The sequence below is a fragment of the Stigmatopora nigra genome, chromosome 12 (genome assembly GCF_051989575.1).
Source record: "Stigmatopora nigra isolate UIUO_SnigA chromosome 12, RoL_Snig_1.1, whole genome shotgun sequence".
NCBI lineage: Eukaryota > Metazoa > Chordata > Actinopteri > Syngnathiformes > Syngnathidae > Stigmatopora > Stigmatopora nigra.
This window is the reverse complement of record NC_135519.1, coordinates 10,404,295-10,428,392: the sequence shown is the minus strand read 5'-3', so window position 1 is coordinate 10,428,392 and position 24,098 is coordinate 10,404,295. Positions and strand designations below refer to the sequence as shown.

General features: G+C 36.9%; 1 protein-coding gene across 3 annotated transcripts in view; it reads right to left on the bottom strand.

Moving 5' to 3' along the window:
* Positions 1-788: 788 nt before the first annotated feature.
* The window catches only part of hpse2 (heparanase 2), a 38,233-nt gene continuing 14,923 nt past the window's right edge, over positions 789-24,098 (bottom strand). For all 3 annotated transcript variants that reach the window (XM_077729987.1, XM_077729986.1, XM_077729985.1), the window contains 9 exons: positions 15,983-16,156; positions 14,980-15,151; positions 12,535-12,582; positions 9,621-9,714; positions 9,273-9,379; positions 9,027-9,141; positions 5,599-5,744; positions 3,274-3,420; positions 789-2,181 (listed from right to left, as the gene is read on the bottom strand). In XM_077729987.1, the coding sequence (XP_077586113.1) occupies positions 2,019-2,181; positions 3,274-3,420; positions 5,599-5,744; positions 9,027-9,141; positions 9,273-9,379; positions 9,621-9,714; positions 12,535-12,582; positions 14,980-15,151; positions 15,983-16,156 (1,166 nt within the window). In that variant the 3' untranslated portion in view covers positions 789-2,018. The remainder of the gene's footprint in view (positions 2,182-3,273; positions 3,421-5,598; positions 5,745-9,026; positions 9,142-9,272; positions 9,380-9,620; positions 9,715-12,534; positions 12,583-14,979; positions 15,152-15,982; positions 16,157-24,098) is intronic.

Genomic DNA, 24,098 nt, shown 5'->3' with positions numbered 1-24,098 from the left:
AAATTAAGCATGCACCTTGTAAAAACCTTAAAAGATCACCTGCAAGTAAATACTCGAGAACTTGAGCCAAAGTGACAACCACATAACCACCAGTTAACACAAGAAGCTCAGGGTGGTGTTTAATGTTACTACTTCAATCTTTCTTCATGTCAAAAATGCACATATGCGGATTATGTTGGACTCATGTGGAACATTGTTCTAGGTCAAGAAAAATTAAATGAAGAACAACTGAAGAGGATCAAAATTGCAATTCAACCCATTATTGCATCTTTAGACTTTTCAAAACCTTTGACCAAGCATGTAATTATTGACTTCTCTATCTTTACAATAAAAAGAAAAAATAACTGAATAAATTAACAATTTTATTTTAATGATGAAATAGTTTCACTGTGGAAATATTCAAAATACACAAATTTTCAAACAATGAAGAACACCAGATTATAAGGAGAAACATGAAGGAATAAACTTAATTTTATATATTAGGCACAGTGGATTATCAAGAGCATGCATGAGTGCAACAATGCATTAAGCTCTAACATAGCCTGTTCAGGTTTATATATAATGCCTAATGCACATACCAATATCTGATATTTTCCAATATATAAACACATTTCTGGATGTCTTAATAGGGTTAGTTTAATGTTGGTTTAAAATGTTCCCAATTAGCACTCTAATTAATGTATGTATCCTTGCCACAACAGATGAACAACAACATAAAAAGACAGAAAAAGCTGTGATATAAATTAATGCATAGTAACTGACTCTCTAATGTACATTCCACAATTCACTCAAACCCCAAAAATATATTTAAAAAGCAAGTTAGACAGTAGATATTCAAATACTATTTTCATTGCACACCAGACAAAAGTTCCATGCATGGGTTATACTTAATAAAACTTTACAAGGGCCCACATCAAGAAGGCTTGATACCTTTTGGAACCGCTTTACTACTTTGATTGATTTAAGATTGTAAACTATTATGGACAATATGTACACAATACATAAAAGGTAGCAGCACAAGACAACTATACATTGTTAAAGTAATGGTCGAGACATTTTAAAATGAAACTTCAGAATGTTTTCTTCATTGCTACATCTAAACTAAACTCTGATTCAAAGGAGGAGGCAGATAAATGTCCAAAATCGAACGCAAATTATATTTTATAATGCTAGTTGGAGATTTTTCCAGAACATTTGATTTCAATTTAAATGTAAATTCCACTATCCTCTGCAGCTAAGCAACAGTGACACACAATAAAAACAAAACATAAGTGTTTGAGAGGAAAAATGAAATATCCACTTAACATTGTGTAAGACACCATCAGTAGCTTCATCAGTTAAACACAAATGTAATGCGCTCATTTAGTTTTCTCTACATTAATAAGTTTTGCCTGTTCTGAATTTTCTCTCCTTTTTTTGTGATTGACAGGATAAAACTTTTGGCTGAAAGGCAGAAAAAGTTTTGCACTTTGATGGCCTGGCAAAGGAATCGGACCTTAATCGAGTCAAAGATGAATTCCCTCTTCCTGTAAATTCGAAACACAACTTGTAAAGCAGCGATCCCTGACCTTTTTTGAAACAGGGATCAGGACTGATTACATGCACAACCGTCATTCCACAGACCAAATGGGTATCTGATTACTTTTTGGCATCAACTCTTAGTAATGACAAAAGACAATAAAGTGCACATTACATCACATCAGTCCACTGCCATTAAGACCACTAAAAATATTTAATATTTTCACACCGTGTTGCAGAATTAGTGGGTTCCCTATCATTTCCAGTTGGAGGTGATGGGTTTTAAGTCAAAATAGCACACGGATCATCAACCCACAGATCCAGAGCCACATGTGGCTCTGAGTGGCTTGGGAAAATACATTACAACAACAACAAAAAACGTAAGTGGTTAGGTTTGGGTTGTTATTTCATTTTCGCCTTCATGTGTGCACATGTTCACTTTTTAACCTTGTTTATCCCTCCTCGCTTGCCCTTCACTCAGGAAAAAAAGTTATTCTGTGTTATCTTCGGCAGGCGTATGCATTCATGTTTTTGACAACATAGAAGCCAATGGTCATGGGAGGCATTGCTATTGTCCGTCCTGCCCGCAGAGTCTTTGGTTTTATTTCTGGAAAGGTCTCATTGTCCAGCATTAACAGCCTCTCGCCGTTCAGTTGCACATGTCTAACAGAAGGAGCAAAGGAAAAGGACAGGACTATAAAATTGTGCTTTTATATCTTATAAAACTATACTATGTAAAGCAGAGCATCGAGATCAAGCGACTGGACAGCATGCTGATGAGTGGATCATTTGATTCAAGTCTGGTAGAAGAGGGAATATATGGAGAACAGACTGGATAGGCCATTGAGGACAAAAGTTAGGCACCACTAGTGTAGAGTCTGGGTGTCCAAACCAGCCCTCGTGGGCCGCAGTGGGTTTTCATTCCAACCAATGAATAGGATATACATTTTCACCAATCTGGTGTCTTAGATGTGTCATTACTTGATTGCCATCACAAATAAAAAACCTCATTGGTTAAACTGTTTGTGCTGAATCAGTTGGAACAATAAGATGCACCCACTGTGGCTCTTTATGGAATAGTTTGGAGATAAAATGATTCGTTTGTTTACTAAGTATATCTTTTGCCCACGTGAGGGTGCTACTGCATTTCCCATGAATTAACTGAAGTCATAATCAATGGCCTACAATCTCGACATTGAATTGGGAGCATCGAGAGAAACAGCAAGGCAACCGAATTTTTCCACTACAGACAATTTTTAGGGCAGCAAGTTATTAGGGTGAATTATTTTTTGATGCTTGATTTTCCTGCAACATATCTTTCAATGTTCAGTCCTGTATAAGCGTTGGTATAAACAGCAGTCATCTGAAATCATTACTCATTTAAATGCTAAAGCGATTGTTTTTATTTAAAAATCATTCTTTGTTTGTCATTGTGTTTTTTTATTTGATTTGATTGAACAAAATTGTTGTTATTTATTATGACAATTTATCATTTTAAAGTTGGGGATTTACTTTCTAATAACATGATATGCTTGGGCCACTGAATTGCACTTATTGGTTCTTCAGTCGTCCAGTAAAAAATATACAACAAAAAAATAGTAGGCTAAAGTAGCTCTAACAAGATTTAGAATATTCTGATATTGATTAAATTTTAACGTTTGGATAAATCCTTATAAACCATTTGTTTCAGTCATTTTGTTGGTAAGTATGTGTGTGTGCGTGTGTGTGTTTGTGTGTGCATGGGTGTTTACTAACTTGGCTTTGAGTCCTTCATTGCCATAAGGTTGCAAAAGGTATTGATGAACAGTCTTGTTCCGGAGTGTTCCAGCCAACTTGATTTTCTTTCGAGAACGATGTAAGTTGATAATATAGATGGTGATGGAGCCTCTCATGTAGTTGTGACTGGAAAAACAAAGAAAATGCCATGTTTATTTTATTTGTATATTTTCTGTTGCTCTGGTCAAAGTCTGTATCTTTGTTTCCTTCTGCAAGCACAGCTTCATTACAGAACCTTGCCTTGTCAAATTTGCCAAAATTAAACAAATTTCTTGATCCAAGTTTGGGCAAGATGATTTGACTAGTGAAAATGAACTATTATGCTGCCCATTGTCATTATTCTTTAATATTTAAATTAAAATAACCACATTTAAAATAAAAAGCATGGCTGATGGCCGACAATATGTGATCCAAATCAATATGCAAAGGATCTCCCACAAAAAGAAATGTACCCGACAATCAGAGTTCTTAAAAAAAAAAAAGGCATTTGCTTGCTGCTTGCGTGAAATTTTTCTGAACTGGCCTCTGACAAGAAAAAAAAAAAGAAAGTCAAAGGTCCCGTGAAGCGTGTGAACGTCACTGGCAATATGTCTTAGGTTACACAAACAACAGTATTAAAATCAAAGCACTTGGGACACAACCTGATAGGCAGACCGGCCAAAGATAAATAACTTTAACAGACAGATAAGACAAACATGATCAAATCTAATAACGACTCCGCCACAAACTCAAAGACAACATAATTCTAGTCAGTACCACATGTTGCCTTTGGAATTCATGGTCCACGCTTTTGCTCTATAGGCATGGTTGTGTCACCCGGAGAACTCATTCCTAATTCTACATTCATTTTGTTATTCTTTAATACAAAGGAAAGTCATTTCATTTATAAGACCTTAAATACAAGTTAAAGAAAACTGTTTGGTGGTGTGTTAAAAAAGTAATAAATCTTAGTTATGGAGGAAACAAAAATATTCTCTGAGACCTTATCAATGAAGATGTTCTCAGATCTCCATTAAAGAATACAAACATATGGCGGTTTATGGCGTTTGATGTTGATGCTTTGCTGGAAAAGTGAAAAAGAATGCTAACCACTAAAAGGGGTAAAAGGGTAGAGAAAGCCAAGTATCTAATCTTTCAAAACCGCTGACTGCCTGTGTATTAAAGCTGGTTGCTGTCTAACACAGAGCAGTCAAACCACCATCCACTCAAAACCTTTGTAAAACCGCAAAACTAAACAAATAAAGATAATACAATTTGATCCAAGAGGGACCGTTGCAACTACCTTGTGGTGTTCCATACGTCCTGGTACACAGTACACAGCAAGGGAAGCCACTGTTACCCGATAGTGGGCTGCCAGGGGTCTAAATCTAAAAGTGTTTTGAGTTGTGACTGTGCTTGGCAATGAAAATGCCTTATTTCACATGTGATTGGATGAGATTGTTGGACATTAGAGAGAGTGCAATGTGAGAGAGTTGAACGGAGAATTAATAAAATGTTTTGGCGTGTGGTTTGCATGGTAAAAGCTGAATATACACCAAAGCAGCTTTGTGGAAAAGGTCATGATAGTCTATATTCATTCAATATTTGTTTGTATTTGTTTCTCTTGAGCTCCCTGTAAATTATGTTATTAAGTGAAACCCTCTGTGGCATGAAAAAGGTTGGCAACCGCTGCTGTACAATTTGAATGCAGCTCTAACTGGTTATGAATGGTGCACAAACAACAGGTGGGTTGATGTGAACAACTATTTGAACTATCTACAAACAGGTAACGTAACCTTGTCATTAAATTTGTTAAACAAAACTGCTGCTAGTTTACCACCTCAACCATTTTACCTGTGTTGTGCCTTAACATTCTTCTAGCCTGTAAGTGAGCCCGTGGGGATTCAGGCCGTAAATCTAGCCTGGTGCTGACAGCTCCTGGCCAGGGTTAAATGATAACCTTGAACATGCCATGATGGTACTCTTCATCTCCTCTCTGCACAGACTATCTTATTGTCCCACCCCTCAAATGGACCCCTCCAGCCAATCCGAGACAGACTAACGGCGTAGCACACATTTCAGCAACTCTTTGACAGTGTAAAAAAAAAAAAGAACCCACACACCAGATAAGTGACATCCGTTAAGTTTTATAGGTGTGTCTGGGGTCATTTTATTATTGGGAAGTAGATTAGATGGATTAAGATATGAGAATCATCTGTAACATTTCCAAATGATCTCCTGTACTGATGTGTCGGCCTCAAACAACAAATTACTGCATAACTAGTGACTCTTTTCATTTGTGATTGTCAGTTTCAAAGTACATACTTGGAGTAGCTGGTGCAGTGGGCGTAGATGCGCAGCTTGTCCCATATAACCCGTCCTTTTTGGGGCTTTCTTTGAAGTCCAGCCACTCGCACGGCCAAGACTTTTGGTCCCACCAGACGCTTAAAAAGCAAGGAAAACCAGTAGTCCTACAAAAGGAAATACATTAAAAATACATTACCATCAGGATATGTTCCCTATATATAGTCAAAAATTTGAATTTCATTCCTAGAGGTTCGCCAAAAAGATTCCAGTAGTAAATGTTAGTTTTGATGGCAAAAGCCCAAGAGGAAGTCATGTGCCGCACAAAATAAAGAAGGTGCGTTGTTTGACACTTGACGCTAATTGACCCGTGGATTATGTCAGATTGTATTGAACAGACTGCCACCAATTCAATTAGAATTTTTTGAAACATTTATTGCTGTTCTCTCTATGGAGAACACAGATTTAACACCTTTCCAAGAGCCCCTGAACAACATGTGTTTCTCAGGAAGTTCCCATGCAATCCTGCATATGGCAACATTTAGGGGCTTATTTTTTTCCAGGCAGACTTTAACTTAATTTGCTGCTGAATCACTGAAAGAACCAGAACACAGTATAATATTGGCCAGAGGCATAGAATTGTTTGTATTGGTGTACAAGATACGTTGTCAATACTACATGGTAAAGTATTACTCTCAGTATTTGATGCCAGCAGCGAACTCAAAATGGTTCAGTGGACGTTTTTATTTCATTTATTTGAATTCAATCAATAACATTCCCTAAGGCTTTCTTAATAGAATGCTGACCCATTAACCTGCACAACCTATGGTGCATTGTCTGAGCTTTTTTTTATGTGGTTTTACAACATTTGTGATTTTTGGGATAGTGTATACACTGTACACCATTCATGAGAATTTAAAGGCACCTGTTTGGCTTTATGACAGAGAGACACCTACCATCATGACATTAACATCTATTTGATGAAGAGACACGGTGTGAACTTATGACATGTAATGCCCCCCAGGGTGGTAAAACTACTCACCTGAAACTGACTAAACATTAGCTGCAAAGCAAAAGGATGCCCAGAATGGCAATAACCTAGTGTGTCAACAGTTTAATGGTATATAATTGAATTGTCTTGATGAGCAAATAGCAAATGATAAATAATAAGGTTATGATATCAGTATTTGTCCATCCCTATATCCTTGGATGTACAAGTAACACAACTTGTGAAAATCTTGACATTCCATCTCTTGCTGCCTTGCTGTTTAATGGCATTGAACACAAATTTTGCTGAATAATAAATTCTGAATCCAAGAACAATCTTAAAGCTGTGTAATGTCATTCGCAGTTGGAATTTTGCTATAAATCTAAATATGGAAATATATAGACCCGCTAAAGAATGTATTGTGTTTTATCATGTGCTGCTTACAATTTACAGATCCAACTCTGTTACAATTACAATTTAGGGACCAATTTTACAATCATTTGAATTTTTAAGCCATGTGACATAGTAGACTCATGTTGCAGTTTCTGCAAACTTTGGTTGCTTGAGTCAGTACAATTAATTTTCATTCATTCATTTTCCGAACCGCTTTATTCTCATTAGGGTCACGGGGGGTGCTGGAGCCTATCCCAGCTGACTCCGGTAACTGATAATGTTTGAAATCATATTGAGTCATATTTAAAAGGATAATGGAAAGTACAGACATGAATGCTCAGTGTTATTGCGAGTGTTTTGCCCAGGGCACGCATAAAAATATGGATAATAGTAGAAAGTATTTTTGGACTAGAGCGATGCCACTCTGCTTCTTGTGCACTGTGGAGATGCCCTTCAGCCTTGTTTAGTCTTGTTTGCAACACCTTTGCCTGCAACAGCCGTTTGCTAAGTGTGTATGTGTGCACAGTTGTTTGAAACACATGAAACAAAAACAGACTGCAAATGCTGAACGTCCCCTCTGGGAACGTATAAAGTATATAGCCATAAAAAATAATGTTCTTAGTTAACACTACACACTAAATATTTTGGCAGCTATAAAACCCACCTCAGATTACAATATCTGGGCCTTCACAAAGCACCTGTGGATGAAGACTTCATGAAAGAGCAGATTGTAAAGAAAGAAAAAGAGAAGTGTGGGATAACTTATCACACGCCACAGTAAAAATGGTTTAGTCATTCCTTGAAGTAGGAAGTGTTCTGGCCTCCTTTACCTAAAGGGAAAGGAAGGGCCAGGTCATAAATTTCTGGTTGACGGGACAGGTTGGCCCTGCAGTGAATTCTCTCAGCAGGTAGCCTAGCACAACCTTTTGAAATCCAACATCTTTAAAAGCATTGCGAACCTAGCAGGCGGCCACCAGTCCAAGAAAAATAATAGAGATGCAGAAGAAATAAAAGAAAGGTCATTTTAATTATTTATGACCGCAATGTTTAGGTAATTCCCAGGAGTTAGTAGGGTTAGGGTTAACTCAGCAGGGAGCAGGTGGGGCAAATCCCTATTTAGTTGCCAGCCAATCGGTTGGCACTATGAAACAGACAACCACTCGTGCTTATAATCCATAGGAAGGAATAACTCGAACTAAGAAAATGTGAACATTAAACCTATCATCCTTTAGCTTTGCACAAATGGGTTTCAAATAAACATGCCGGATAAACTTAATGAAACAGTGTTTGTCCTGACAAGGTCAAAAAGATGAAATTGCAAAAACATGGCAAAAACAGATTAATTTTTAGAATTTGAACTACAAGTAAACTATTTTTCATGATGTAGTTCAATATTTGCCTGAATCTCAAGTTGCATTTCTCTCAGTGGGCCAATGTGATGGACAGAGAGAGGCAAAGAGTTGCGATGGGGGATCAAGGGGGCATAGTGACACTGTTCTGAGTTACTGACAAAGGGCTAAGGTTACATGGCATTTCGGCCCGCGTCTAGCCACTCATCACCACTAAATGCCTTTCATCTCAGCTAATAGCTCCCATGGGAAAATCTATGAGCTGCAATCCAGGAGACACAAACTGGGTTGGGACTGGTCGAGGAAAGACAAGTGTTAGAGCTTCAAATTGAAACTCAAGAAACATATTGTTGCAACTCATTTAATTAGGTATCATGAATCAAAAGTTGAAGTGGTCCAGTTTGGCAAACCCCTATACACTAGAAATTCACAATGTGTTTTGTCCTAATTATGTGGCTGTCAAACAACTCCAGCAATATACACAAATGGATGTTGATGGAATAAATGATTAAATAAATGTGGATTTTTAAAGTGTCTTAAAATAATAAAGAAATAAACAAAATCAAGAATATATTGATGATAGTTGCGAGTGAGCATAGTTGCAATGAATACAAACAATTTACCCCATTATTAAATAACCTAAATCAACAAAACAATAATAATAATAATAAATAAAGTAATACTTTGCTGACTATTGCAAATGTCCAGAATTAACTTACCGGTAAAGGGTTAAAATGCTGGTCCACGAGATGCGTATATCCATAATCAAAGAACGAGTGGCGCAAGACAACATCAATTCCATGAACAGCAGCCATTCCGAGCGTGTTAGCCCACCTGGTATACGGGACACATGATTGAATCATTTAGAAATGTCTTCCCAAAGTTGGTCAAACATGTTGGTAATTCATTCATGATTACTGACAGTCCATTTCCGGAAGCTACATGATGCAAAGAACATTACTGACAGGAAAGCAGCTGCGAATGTGTCCGAGAGATTGTTGATCCCTCCTGACCATGCCGGACCCAGTCCACCCAGCCACAACTTCTTACCAGGTGTGTGTGTGCTCACCACCTGTCAAAAAATGGACACACAGCTATAAATACCTTCTTTCAAACATGTATTTTTGTGTTGTTCCTAAGTATTGTTATATCATCAGCATTTTCCAAACATAGGCACTGTAAAAACACAATGTTGTGGGGCAATCACATTGACAAAAGTTGGTTAGTAGAGCACGAATCTCTATTAAAGTTTTTTTTTTTAAATTGTTCATTTGAATTGCTAGGTGCAACCAACTTTTCAGAACTAGTCGTACCTTGGAAACCTTAGTGATCTGTTCTCTCAGTGTATCCAACAAACGTGTTTTTAAGAAATCTTCCACTTTTTTCACTCTTCCATCTTGGAAATAACTGTGGAACACATACAAATAAAGGAATATATCAAAAGTTTCCAAGCTTATTATTATATGAAGTCTCATATTTAGAAAAGAACTCAAAGTAGTGAACTTGTTCATTGGATTTGTGATTAGTTTGACATGACATTTTTGACTTAAGATTCCGTTACCAGCACTAATCTTGGAATGCAATTTCGAGAAAAAGAATTGTAGTATAACAGCAGATAGGGGACAGACAAACAAACACCATACAGGAAGACCGTTTTTCTATATGTGCCCTACGATTATCTGGCAACTAATTCAGAGTGTCCCCCGCCTCCTGTACAGAGGCAGCTGGGATTCATCAATATATGTATGTGTATAGAAAATGAATAAACTAAGTGGAATGATAACAAGCAGCTTTCTACCTGTTCATGTACAACATAATTGATGAAACAGTTTATTTTCTTTGGATCATAATTTCAACAAATGCAATTGAATACTGTGCAGATGAACTCATTTCATTTAAGATTTTTTTTTAAATACCAATTACTAACCATTCTTTTATTTTAGAACTAAAGAAAAGAGCCCAAAAAATGATGTTAATCCCTCAGTCACAGGATACATAAATCAAGTTGACAATGTTAATGAAGCCAGCGGAGCACAGGGAAAAGGGCTCATTAGCAGTATTTTAACATCAAAGAATTCTTGGCTTTCAAACTTCTTTATTTTGGAAGAGTTTTAACTTCACATGTGACCAATTGTTGGATTTTCATTGACATGTTTTTATGCGTGTGGTTTCTCTCACATTTCTGTAATCACTCTTAATTACAGTTTGGTTCAATAACACAAACATTATTGGCAGGGGCCACGTGGAATAACCTGAGAAATGTGGCTCATCAGTTGCCAGATGCACGCACAGCGCACTTTTCACACTTGGGCTAAAGTAAATTGAAATGTTAAATAGAGGAGAAAAAATTACAAAAACAACAAGAAAGGGCAACACGTCATTTGTAAAGTTAGAGTACAACTACTCAGTATTATATAAAATTGAGGAATTTATATATCTGTGTCTGCTTTTGTCAATTTTATTATATTAATTATTTAACTCCTGAAACATTCGGTTAAGAGCTGTTGTTTTTAAATCTATTTACTTATAAATTCTTTTGGATTAGTTTTCTTGGCATGACTAAAAATAACAAAAATAGAGCAAATAAATGCTAAGAGTGTGCTGTACTCCCGACTCTCATGTAGACAGCCCTAATGCACTGCTGCTTGTAATTAGGACACACATCAAGTTTGCTCTACTCGGGGCCTCCACACAGCAAATGGGAAGCAAATTTGTCCCATTCACTTTTTTGGCTCATATTTTCACAAGCCCAGACTGGAATGCAGCAGTCAGAACTAAACAAGGTCAGAGGGCCTAATTAAATGTAGGCCACTGATTGGGAGAGTATTCTGCACGTTAGGTGATGTTTAGAAGCTTTTTAAATGTAGTTCCTTCAATAAAATATGTAACTAACATTATGGATTTTAGTCACGCATAATTGAATGGAAAGGTCACTTGAGGTTACTTCACTGTCTTAAATAATAAATATTTAAAAAACTTTAGGGAGGGGGAAACAAGTTAAAAACCTGATTGCAATAATTTTATTCAACCTTAGCAGTTGTCAATTTATCTTACCAAATACCAAAATAAGAGTTTTCCAAAGAGGAAAACAGGTTAAATAACAATTGTGTTGCGAAAGTAGGAGCTCACATAAAAAAAAGGCCTAAAACTACTGTTTGAATATTCTGCACGGAAAATAATTATTAAAAACATGATCATTTTATGTACAAATAACTTGATGACAGAAAACCTGTCTGATTGGCAAATTGCTTCAAATGTTCAACTGTTATGTGAAAAGTACACCTCACAGGAAATTAAAAAAACGAGGGTGTTCTAAAGAACATATCATTTGAAGGTATAGTCCAGGATTTACAGGATATACCACAGACATGTTAATGAAAGGGCTCAGAATTTATTACTTTATATCTTCTTGTAGAATGGAGAGATTCTGTCATACATCCCAGTTAAACAGAAATCTAGAGCTGTAGTATAAAATTAACTAAATGACGGGGAGAATGAGCTGGAACATATGGTTTTATTTTAACAGTGTGGGTGGTGTTTTTCTAAGACTCACTGACAAGCCCTTCCTCCTTCCGTTTCTTCTAATTAGACTGAACTTTCACCTCACTGACTGTACGTTCACGCTAGGTGGGTCTGTGTGTTCTACATTGTCCAAAAAAGACAATAGTTTGATTGATTTGTATGCATTCCTAGAATGTTTGCAATATTCAAATGACAGGTGTTACTAATTTAATGCGTCCTGTTGATTTTTTCCCTTTTCTCACAATGCCTTCCCGATGTGCCTCAACCTTTTAATAATAGTGTTAAAAGTAGAGAAGTGATGACAAAACAATGTGACTGGGCATTTGCCTGCTAAGGTTGGAAACATGAGCAGTATATTAATAGAAGGCTTTAAAATTGATACAAAACCCATCAGTGATACGTAGTTACATCGGTTTTCTGGCTGTGACCCCCCAGGTGTTGCAAAAAAAAAGTGTAAAAGGCATGTCCTCTGTGACCGACTAGTCGCCAATTGAGGGTGAGTTCACATTTAGGCCCCAAATCAGTTGAGGTAAGCTTTAGTACCTCATGAGCCATGACCCTGAGAAGGATAAGTGTTCAGGAAAATGGGTGGATGGATTTTGTGAAGTCCAATAGAAGACATGGAAAGCAGGTTAAAGGAATAGAATGTGCATTCGCTCACTTTCAAAGATGGTCAGAAGTGAAATAAAGGGGTAAAATACCTACTGTTGCCACGTAACTGCATCAATAACTGAGCCAGCATCTTTCATGAATCTGGAAATAAGGAAAAACAACAATTTGAGCAAAAGGATTGTGAAGAGAATTGAAACATGCTAATTCTTCCCCGGGAGAGGTTCCTATGCAAGAGCAATAAAGTACCTCTACTCTAAATGAGAGAGCATTTAATAAGGGTATTTGTAATTCAGAATCCTTTAAAAACACTCAATTGCTTCCAGGAGCTTTATAATGTTTACAAGAGAAAAGCAGGGTGCATTTTACACCGATTTATATGGGGTGGGAGAGAATTATTTAAATGGTTGTGTCAAAGACAGTTCTATTCTATTCTTAAATAGAAACTACGTATTTTTTTTATCAGACACTAAAAAAAATATCTAAAATTAAATATAACTATTATATATAAGTACTAATAACTATTCGGCCTTTTTACAAAAAGGCCTAAAACATTTATTTAATATCATTCTAAAGTGCTTGTATTTTGGTGAGAGGATTTATGGTTACCTTCTATCTGACACTGATGGTTGCATATTTGGGGCATAATAGCTTGTCTGACATGCCTGAAAGTGTATTTTTAAACATCAGTGAAACACAACTTTCGCCGCAAAGGCTTGTTTAGTCTGTCCAGCTTGGCTATTTGGATAGTTAGCGGCTTAGAGTTTAAATCAACGTTAAGCTTTCTGACACCAGAACAGCCCTCGTAATAGTGTCAAACACACAAGAATTACCCCTCCGTGAAATGTGACACACATGACCGAAGGAGACTCCCCTGCCTGCTTCACCATCGTACAGCTCCAGTTCTTACCATCATTCTGCACATCCCTCCTAACCCTAACTGCTCACCTGCCACTCAAATGTGTGGGTTTTTATTTGCAATTAAATTTAATATGCGAAAATTAACAGCTGCTCTTCCTATGGTCCTGACTGATCAAAGTACCTCAAGGAAAGGGAGGCTTGTAAGAAATTGCTCTCTTCCAAATACCTGTCAAAATGAGGGTGGCTGCAGAGAAGAGACAGATTTAGGCTGAGATATGCACAGACCTTAAAATCTTTCTGTGTTTATCTGCACACATGATTTTATTACGGTTTTACTATGCCGTTTAACTTTGTCGGTTTTATTGTGGTTCCAATTGTTTATTTAACAACGCAAGTTAAAGCCTAGCGATACACAGTGCAATCTTTCCTCTTCAGTCATTTGGTCGTTAGAAAGCCCTCATAAACGAATGGTCACAGCTGTGACATTTTAACACAGCAGAGCAGAAATACAAACATTCATTGTTCACAATATTACCCAGGAACTATTTGTTTCCCTTAAAGCAATTTGGATTTTAATCCCAACAGGGTGGGCACATCATTCTCTTTTAATATTTTCTGCCATTAAACCACACAGATGGGTAACTCTCTTATTTTTAGGCTGTTTAATAAACATTGTGTTCTTATTTAGTCATGGTTTATGATCATGGAGTGTGAAGCAACAAAGCTGGGTGTCAAAATCAAATATGAGAGAACGCCATGAATCTTTTTTTACATTATAGATAAATAATAAAGATAGATAAATAGTTAACGGTATGTTGATGTTTATGTGAAATAGAAAAGCTGTTTCTACAATAGACACCATAGCATTCAATGATGCATGCCTCGGAGGATAAAATACTGCACAACTAAAAAATGGCTTTCAGTGTATCTGTTTAACACAACGCTGTTCATACTTCTAAATATAAATGTTTTCAATTATTTTTATTTTATTTTTTTTTATCATTCACACTCTCATCGACTTAGTGTTATAAAAGCCTAGCCTGCATGTTTTTGGGGATGTGCGAGGAAACTGGAGTACCCGGACAAAACCCACACAAGCCCAGGGAGAACATGCCAAGTCCACACACCATGGTCTGATCCTAGGATTGAATCCTTGTGTTATTTCTTTTTCCTTTTATTAAATCATCAAACATCTCAAGTTTGATTTACGTCATTCTAGATTTGCACTTTCTTATTAAAAGTGGGTGTGACAAGAACTAACAAATCATATGATTAGATGGGCTTGTTTAAGGGACTCTGTTTTCCAAAGGTATATACTATGTATTATTTGCCTGAAATAAAACAGCACTATAAGACTAGCAGTATAGTTTGCCTTTTCCCCCTCATGTTCAAAATGAGAACATAAATTAATGAATTAAGATGTTGTGGTTTAACATAATAAAGTTTGATAATCCTACAGCCTTAATTTAAATGGGTGGAGTGACAGGCAGGTGAGAAGTTGTGTCGACACGCTATAAATCGGAGGACACCTCATTTAGGTTGACATGATATAACTTAGCCTGAGACACTCAAACAGACCCAGTGAAAACCTATAAACACTGAATGTGTGCAACTGGTTGTGCAAATGTACTTTATGAAGGCTAGTGAAATTTCACCATAGTGTGCGTGATCTCAACTGACCCATCTAGCAGTAGAATAGCATTCCTGCGTGGTCTTCCTGTGTTAGGGCCGTAAAGGTGAGCTCGGTTATAGTAGCGCACGGACTGCAGCAGGGTCCGCAACTCGGTATAGTCCTGAGCCAGCTGCGTGCTGTTAATTGTGCGGCCCACCATGCTGCGGTAGGCATTGGGCTCTGGAAAGAGAAAGGTTAAAGTTAAGAAAAAGTTTACAGTATTTTTGCATTCTGGTCTCCTTAAATTGAGCTTATAAAAATAGAGCAATAAAAGCAATTCAATACCAAGGAATAGGTTAACTGATGTCTGGAGAAAACAAAGCAAACAAGTGCACCGGTTGGTACCCAAAAGGAAAGTAAACTGAACTCGCCATTAAAGCGCTCCTCTCGAGAACATTTTTATCCGTCTCCAAATCTACACTATCGGTTTATGAGTTTTAGGACTGACTGTTTTACAAGCAACAACCTATGCTGTTTCCCCTCTAAAAATGTTCACTATATCTGCACAATCAGTCTGATCATGCTATGGTGAACGTCTTCACTCAAAGGTTTGACATGGTTGAATCAGTGGATTCTGCACGGTTCGAAAGATGAAAATACTAAAACATAAATGACCGGAGGAGGAACTTCATGACAGATGAAAATAAAGTGGAAGGAAAAATGTGCCTCAAGGTTCACACAAGTGTTCAACATGAAACTGTCATGCTTATAATGGAGGAGACACAATACCATGTGTTTTACTTTTTCCACTTGATGAAAAAGACGTAGATTATCACCCAGAAACGAAAGTATGCTCTTTATTAAGCAGTAAATAAGTGTAGCATATTTGTATATTATTTGAATATATTAAGAATGAATCAATGAATAGGATCTTTATGATAATTTTTTTTGGTACACAATGTGGAAATTTGCATAATCTCCAGAAGTTCCTCTACCCTGATTCAGCATGGAACTTTTACTGTGAAAAAGTAATATACTGACTAAGCTATCATCTCTGAGCAATGCACTGACCGTTGCCTAACTCCCACGAAACGTTGTATTTCTTGCCAGCGCTGTACTTGAGGAGGTTGAGCGTAGAGGAAGTGTTCCAGGAGTTGTCGTGGTTTCTGTGCAGCGCGTTGAGGCCCAGGATTAGGTGCAGACCAGCACAGTCGGCAAAGTTGTACAATTTGTCTAAAGATCTGGCTGGGAGAAAACCACAAAGCAGTTGTAACTTTGATATTTTGAATGCCTCCAATGTAGCAACATCAACAAATCATATTCATGATTGTTCAACAATATTTATATTCTTTAGAAATGGAAAATAGCCCTTCAGACCACACCCTAACTTGGTCACTACTCAGTCGCGGTGCACATGTACAGATGGAGAACCATTCCCACACACATTGACACTATCAGTGAACCCATGCGGCTCATGATAAAACAAGGCCAATGTATTGCGCTAGTATCTGTAACCTAAAGTATTAATCGTGCATGTAGGTAATACCACTTGATTCGGACAACAATCCAGAACATCAATTGCTCAATGGGACAGTTGCATTGCGCCTCAAGTTGTAATGTGCTTGCATGCAAATTTGTTCAAATGCAAATCAGAATCCTCTCCTCATGAAGGAATTTCAGGGAGATGCCAGAAGTGTTTTTAACCCACGGCGGATTATGCATAAGGCTCCTTGGCAGTATATGCTGACTAGGCAAAATACGTTTGCCCCATAAGTGATACAGAGAAGTTGCATACGTTTGTTTTGAAATTAGATCTGTTTGAGTTATTACAATAATGTAAATGTTACCGTGACTTGTGACCCTATCTCTTGACTACTCTGTTTTTGATTACATGCTGCCTTCGGCGGCGTGTTCCACACCAGCTGAACTTGCCAAATTGTGAAATGAAGAAAAAGCACAGTGGATTGGAAAAGGATCTTTTACAGGCAACTGATTGTGTGAAACTCATTCCAAAGTTGTAGATTGAACATGTCTCACGATTCTTCACTCTAGTAGTAGTAGTCTTGTGCGCATGTATGACTCACAAAGGTCAAGAAGAAAGATTTTTCCCAGTTTTAAATTCATTATTTGCCAGAGTAAATGTTAAAAAGTAATATTTTGTTTAAGTGCCAAGACAGTCTGAAATTAAAGTTGAATAAGAGGTACAGAAAAACAAAGAAAAGCCCAAGTCTTGCACATCTGCAACCTTATTTAATTAATCATTCTTATTAATCAATATGCAGAGGCTACTTCAATTTCATTCAAAATACCTGGTAGGACAACAGTGTTTTTATTTAATGTAGTGAAGTGCAAAAAAAACTGACATGAATTCACCATTTAAAAATGATAAAAGTATACCAAATGAGTAGGAATTAAATATGAAAAAGATAAGAAAATGATTAATCAAATCATCTAAATAAATAAGATATGCAAAGACATTTTCCAAGGCATAACTCATCAAGCTGGACCTCTCAAATGTAAGTTCACACGCATTGATGAGTATATAGGACAGACACTAACTTGATTCCCTGGGAACAAGCTATCTTTTTTAATGGTCGTTAATCCTTGGTTAGACTGCTGGTGAACATTTGCTATAGTTTCTGTTTGGCTGAGTGCACAGACAACAGCTAGTATAGCCTGGAGACAACGGATATTGTTACCGGCGAGTGAAGTGGAGCTCTCATTTGTCGCCTGCCAAGAACAGGGCATCATTTGCTCTCTTGCAAAAGCAGAACAATGCTGGAGTACTCCACCCACACTTGGGGCTAACATTGCCCATACAAAACTGAGAACCCACAAGGCACAAATATGCAATCTTGGTCAGACAAGAGTAGGGTTGTGCACAGGTGTATTGGACATATTCCTTATTGACCTCTACAAATGTGAATCAGTGATGATATCAAGTTGATAAATACTATACACGGTAATATATAGTGAAGATTAAGTGGATCATTCTTCAAGGAAGGAGCAATACAAATGATGAAGTGTTCCACAAACAAAGGCACAAGCACTTAATCAAGCTAACATAAAACTGCCATTTCTGATCGGGGTGTAACAAATGACACTCGGTTACAGTCAAAATGTAACAATCATTAGTTTTCTTTAAAAATGGTGTCAAAAACATTATTGCACATTCCTGTTACACAATAAAGGCCTGTCTGAGAATGTGTGGTGTCCTCAGTAGACCACTAAGTTCTCAAACAATTGGTGAAGGTCCAAGAAAAAAAGGACAAGCACAGAAAGCTGGATTTGTGTGCATGTGCCTCTGTGTGAGGGAAAGAGAGTAAGGCCTGGATCATGTCACGCTGTCGATCCAATTGAAAGACCAGTCATGTAAAGCAGCAGCAGCCCATGTCTCGACTGATTTCTGCAGCTCTGCAAATTTCCTTGACCATAGCGGAAATATATTGGACTTGTATGCAAACAGAAGCAGACACTTGTGCACAATCACTGCTGATGCCATGATGGAGGAATTATTCAATACCCCCGGCATGAATCACCTCTCGCTTAAAAAAAAAAAAACAAATCAAAAAGATTCTTCTACTTTTGCACCTTCCTCAAGCTTAAGGAGATATGAAGGCATTTGCAAAATCAATATGGCCATGACAAGTGTGCTGTGAAGAATCACATTAAAACCTTTCCAGGAGTGCTTCAAAGTGTAGTAACACATTTGTTTACAAGCCATCAAAGATCGCCAGGATGTCTACATGTGGAAGTATAAATGACGTGAGGCAAAGTGTCCTATTGATGAAAAAGTAGAATTCTGAAAGTAAAAGTCCTATGGATGATAAAGTACAATTGTTTCTGCTGGAAAGGGTTAGCCTGGGCAAATAACCAATACATTTAACCGGTAAATTCATTTTCATCAGTTTCAGCTTCAACAAAAAAGTCAAGACATGACGGAAATGCAGAAAATCTTTCAATACACTGCAATGTGATGGTTCATCTACTATAGCCAACGCCACATTGATATACTGTTACAGCCATTGCATCAAAAGCTACAGATGCAGTCAATCACATTATGTTAACTTGACACTGCGTGTTAAGAGTAGCAGAGAGGGCAACATGTGCTTCCAATACAGTTCCATGGGACTCCACAAGCATATTCCCAACAGTTAACACAGTGTAGGGAGTTCTTTCATATAGCTAAGATCCATTCCAGTCAAACCAATCAGGTCAAACCACCTCGGTATATTAAAAGAATGCAAGATGTGAGGTAAGCACATGTTTTTCATTTTCATAACAGAAAGGGGGTGACTTGAGTGTGTGTGTATATGTGTGCGTTAAAGTAAGCAAAAAAAACCTTGATTTGTAATTTGCAGTGACTAAACTTGAGTTTGTACATCAACGAAGTGCCCAGCGTGAGACGACACAGGACATATGAGCTAGACAATATGGTATGTTAACGGGCTCTGCCCTTGACATCTAAATTAAACACAGAGACTTGGACAATATAACATGAGCTGCCTCTTAGAGAGAAGTAGGACTGTAGTGAAGTGACAGCAACTCAATTAAAAGTATAAAATATTGGATTCTACCTGTAGTTTAGTAACAAAAAAATAATAACTTTACAAGCGTGCTTATAAGATAACACCAAAATGAATGAAAAAAAGTTATTTGGATGACCAGAATATAAATCCAATACCTTAAAAAGTGATGCTTTGTTGAACCAAAGATACTGCTAATAGATACTACATAATTAATCAGTGATTTGCTCTGAGAAATATTTGGAAATAGTTGTTTTGTGAATGTGATTTCGGTCTTTACCCTCTTGTAGGACCTACACTTGTGACTGAGACCAAGGTTTCTGCCACAGGGCATAATATTTCTCTCTGGAACGGCGTCTGAGTCATGAGATTATGTTTAACACTACATAGATTTAAGACAACCTATGACAGATGTTTCGAAGAAGCTCCAATATATAGCAGAATAATTAATATATTACCCTTTCATATCGCCCTTTAACACTCATTGAGACAAAATATAGTTGACATTCATGCTTAGTGATTTTTATTCATGGATTTGGCCATATATCAAAATCCATTTGAAGGGAAAAAATGTATGTCTCATCAAATGACGACATGCGACTGACATAAATTCGTGAGTTACAATTTTACATTGATTCTGGCCACTACAAACAACATAAAGTCTGTTCTTTGCAGGTGACACATTTTGAATAAAGAGAGAGTCAATAGAGGGCTGTAAAATCCACACCTGACATATTTATAGGAAATTAGCATGGCCGTCACCTTCTGAAACGGTAGTTGTAAAGCTTCCCTCTTTTATCTTGTGCAGCATCTCGTCAAACTGGTAATGATATAATTGGAAACTGATAGCTCTGAAATTGCAATGAAAACAACAGTCCTGCAGGCATGTAGTAAAACAGAGCGGCCAAGGTACGTATGTCTGCTCCGTAACCATCGAAGACCTAGAACAAAATTAATCTGGCAATACTTTTATGGAGCTCCTGCATAAGAATGCGGATCAGCTGATGCGGCACACATCCATATCAAGAATGTTTTATGGGATTTCCTTACAAATGCTTCTAAATTACCCATGTTCAAATAGCGTAACAACAGCAAGAACAACATCTGTTTAGTCGACATCTGTTACATTCTGGACTCAGAAATGTTAGATTTGATCCCAGGCTTTGTGACTGATGAGATTGATGAGAAACAGATCTCAATGGTAGTTAAGCAAACACATGCCATACCAAAACTTTTGTATTTCTAAAACAATAACCATCACGTCATCCTCTCAATAGTATCTCCACAATATTCTGTAGTTATTGACAGGCAGTATGAACTTGTAAAAGCTGGTGTTTTCTAAGGAAAACTATGGAGGACTCTGTTTTTCCTGATTACAATATTGGCTTTTTACCATATTGTACCAGTTAGCATTTTTATTTATATTCCTTTTCTGGTGTATCAATTGTAACTATTTCTGAAATCATGCTTAAGATAACATATAAATTGTCCCATGTCATACTACTAAATTGATAACATTTAATATTTTTAAACTACTGGTTGCCCACCCTACAACAGTACAAATCATTTATATATAACCCACTTCCGTAGTTACATAGTACAAATTTTGTGTTTTTGGGAAATGGGACTTGCAAAACAAAAGTAGTGATATTTTAAATGCAGCAACGCACTGAGAAGGCTCAGCGACTTCAAAGTAATGTCCATTGCAACATTCCAGATTAACATATTAGGTGCACCAGCCTTTCTTTTCAGGGTTAGTGTAAAAAAAAAATACAGAATTAAGATCTTCTGATACAAATACATCACAATAATAAAAGAGATAGTGTGTTTCTGTGTAAAAAAGAAAAAGAAAAATGAGTATAGTCTATTTTATGTTCTTGTATTTAAGTTGAAAAAAAGTTTACAAGGGAGGATTCTTCACTATGCATAGGGGGCATTTTAATTGGAATCAGTGAATTTAAAATATTTTTCTTACTGTTATAAATGAATTCCATACTTCAAACCATTTTAAAAAGTTTCATTCAATTTTATAATTATTTAATAATAGATACATTTCAATTTAGTACAACATAAAATTGATAACAGTGCTCAAATGCGATGTGTTAACGGATTTTTTTTTAACATTACAGTAAATCTTGTCAAATTTCAGGCAGGTGTTGAAAGCATACTACGGGGAAACTTGCTTTAAGGGCCTCTTTTAACTCCTCACTTTCAGGCCCTGGTTCTCCAAGCCTTTATGATGATGGGTCTTAGCCCTGTGCTTTAACTGATGTTGTGGCCAGATGTTCCGGAAGAAAAAGACTGACATTTTTCCAACTATATAACTTAATAAAAAAACGGTCTGGAGCCATGTGCCCCTTGTGAGCTTCTGATGAGTTTCCTGACATTCAAGTGTTAAAGATGTTAAGTTAATAATAATAATAATAAAATAATAATAAAATAATAATAAAAATTAATAATTAATAATTAATGTTAAGTTAATATGTTAATAAGTTACTCGGTCCAATTGGTACCAAAATTAACTTGACATTTTGGCTTTGCTCGTGTATTCCAATTTTTCCCTGCTATAGACATTTTGCACTGTCTACATGAGATTTGATTTGCAAAAGAATTAACTTTATGCATGATCTGTTTTTGTACGAGGTTTGAAAAGAAAACAAAAATAATAATAATTTCAGTGTTTTGGTTTGTTGCTTATTTCAAATCGGCAAGATGCATTCATTATTGATTTATTCGTTTACAACAGCAAAAATCTTTTATGATAATTTGGTTTTTAGAAGTGTAATTTGATCAAAACATTGTGCTAGAGTAAGCATATGTGGACTCCACTTATTATTCAAAATTATTCAGTAAGTGTTATTTTAATCTAACTTTTTTTTTACTGTTATTAAATCATTTTATATTCACTACTGGAAAAAAAGCTAACACGAAATCACACTCAAACCAGGCATTGACCAAAGCACATACCCATTTCTCAATCAAACCCCAGCCCGCAACCAGATCACCACCCCTTTAAAGATTCCAATGGGTGTAAATTGCTTATTATTGTTATTCCCTCCCTAAAAATAATTTGGTTTAGTTAAAACAACAACACGCTGTGCTTTATTTAGATAAGAAGGCACACGGAGATGAAAGAAAATGGTGACATCAATTATAATAATGAACAAGAAGACAAGGGTTCAAAGTTTTGCATGACAACGTAGCATTACTTTAGAAAAGGCTTGATCTGTTCAGTTAATCTTGATCTATTGATAACAAATGCTTCAAGTGGGACCTTTAACTTGCAGATTCACTTTTTATCTACTTTGTCAGGAGAATAGAAAAGTCGAGTGAAGTTAGTCAAACATCTGCTCTTGCTTAGTGGTGGCAGCTCAAGCCTCTTAGAATGAAAGGTTTTGCTTGCATCCTTCGCTTTCTAAGTTTTACGAAAGTGTCTTGTATGTTAAATTTTGGGAATGGATGCATGCAGAAAATAACAAAATTAAAATTTCGGTCCTTTCTATTCTATTTCTTACACTGCTGAGTGAGGCATATTTCACAACAGCCTCATTGGTTTCTTTTGAATCCCATTTCATTACTATCAGGGCAGAGTACATGGGCATTTTGAAGACTAAACAGAGCACCAAAAATTAACACACAAACACAAGCCTCATTCATTAATTTTCCATTACTGGAGCTTATCTGACCCGACTTCGGACTGCACCATAGACTGGTCGCCAATCAGCCGCAGGGCACGCAGAGAGACAGATGACCTTTCGCACTCACAATCATACCGCCACCAGCGGGAATCGAGCCCTCGCCAGCCTACACTGAAGTGTACCATCAGGCAGCTGCCAACCTTCATAATTATAAGCTAAAAATAATTAAATTGCTAAATTTTTAACACATTTTTATCTTAGTCAGGGTTTCAGAGGCCTATCGCAGCTGACCTAGAGAAAAAGAGAGACTACACCCTAAACTGGTCAGCTGTAGGGCACATGCTAGAGACACCTTGACCGAGTGTAAATTGTGCAATCCACTTTTACATTTCACACATAAAGTGCTGTTTGCACAAACTGAGACAGATTTTAATGGCCTTTGATGGGAAAGAGTTGAAATTCAAAGAATTCAAATTTCCTGGCTGCTTTACAATATACAACAGTTGTATTTGTCTTGAAATAGTCTTCTCTTTCCCAACTGCCTTATGTTTCTCAGTTTTCATTCCTTCCCTCTCTTCTCTTTCAATCAATATATCTTCTCCCCCAGTTTGAGAGTGGAAAGCTGGCTGTGAAACTCCTACTCAGCAGGACACCACAGAGTGATAGATGGCCTCTGAGAAGGTCCAACAATCCCACCGACCATATGCTCCGTGTGAAGACAAGAGGATTAAAGAGCGGAATACACAAGCGGCCTGACAGAAAACAAGCCAACCTCTTGTGCAAGCAACATTTTCTGGAGTTAAATGTAATACATGGACTTTGCTTTGTCAGAAGCAAAACATATAATACCAAATGTGTTTTCAAAACAACAACAACAAAGAAAAGCCTCCCAATGAAATCCAATAAATTATGTGCAATTAAACCAGTAGTTTCATGAACCCTAATTCACTTTAGTTGGTATCTTGTCTTACAAAACTCTGAACATAAAACATTGCTTGACTCAATCCTGAAGGGCAGTACATT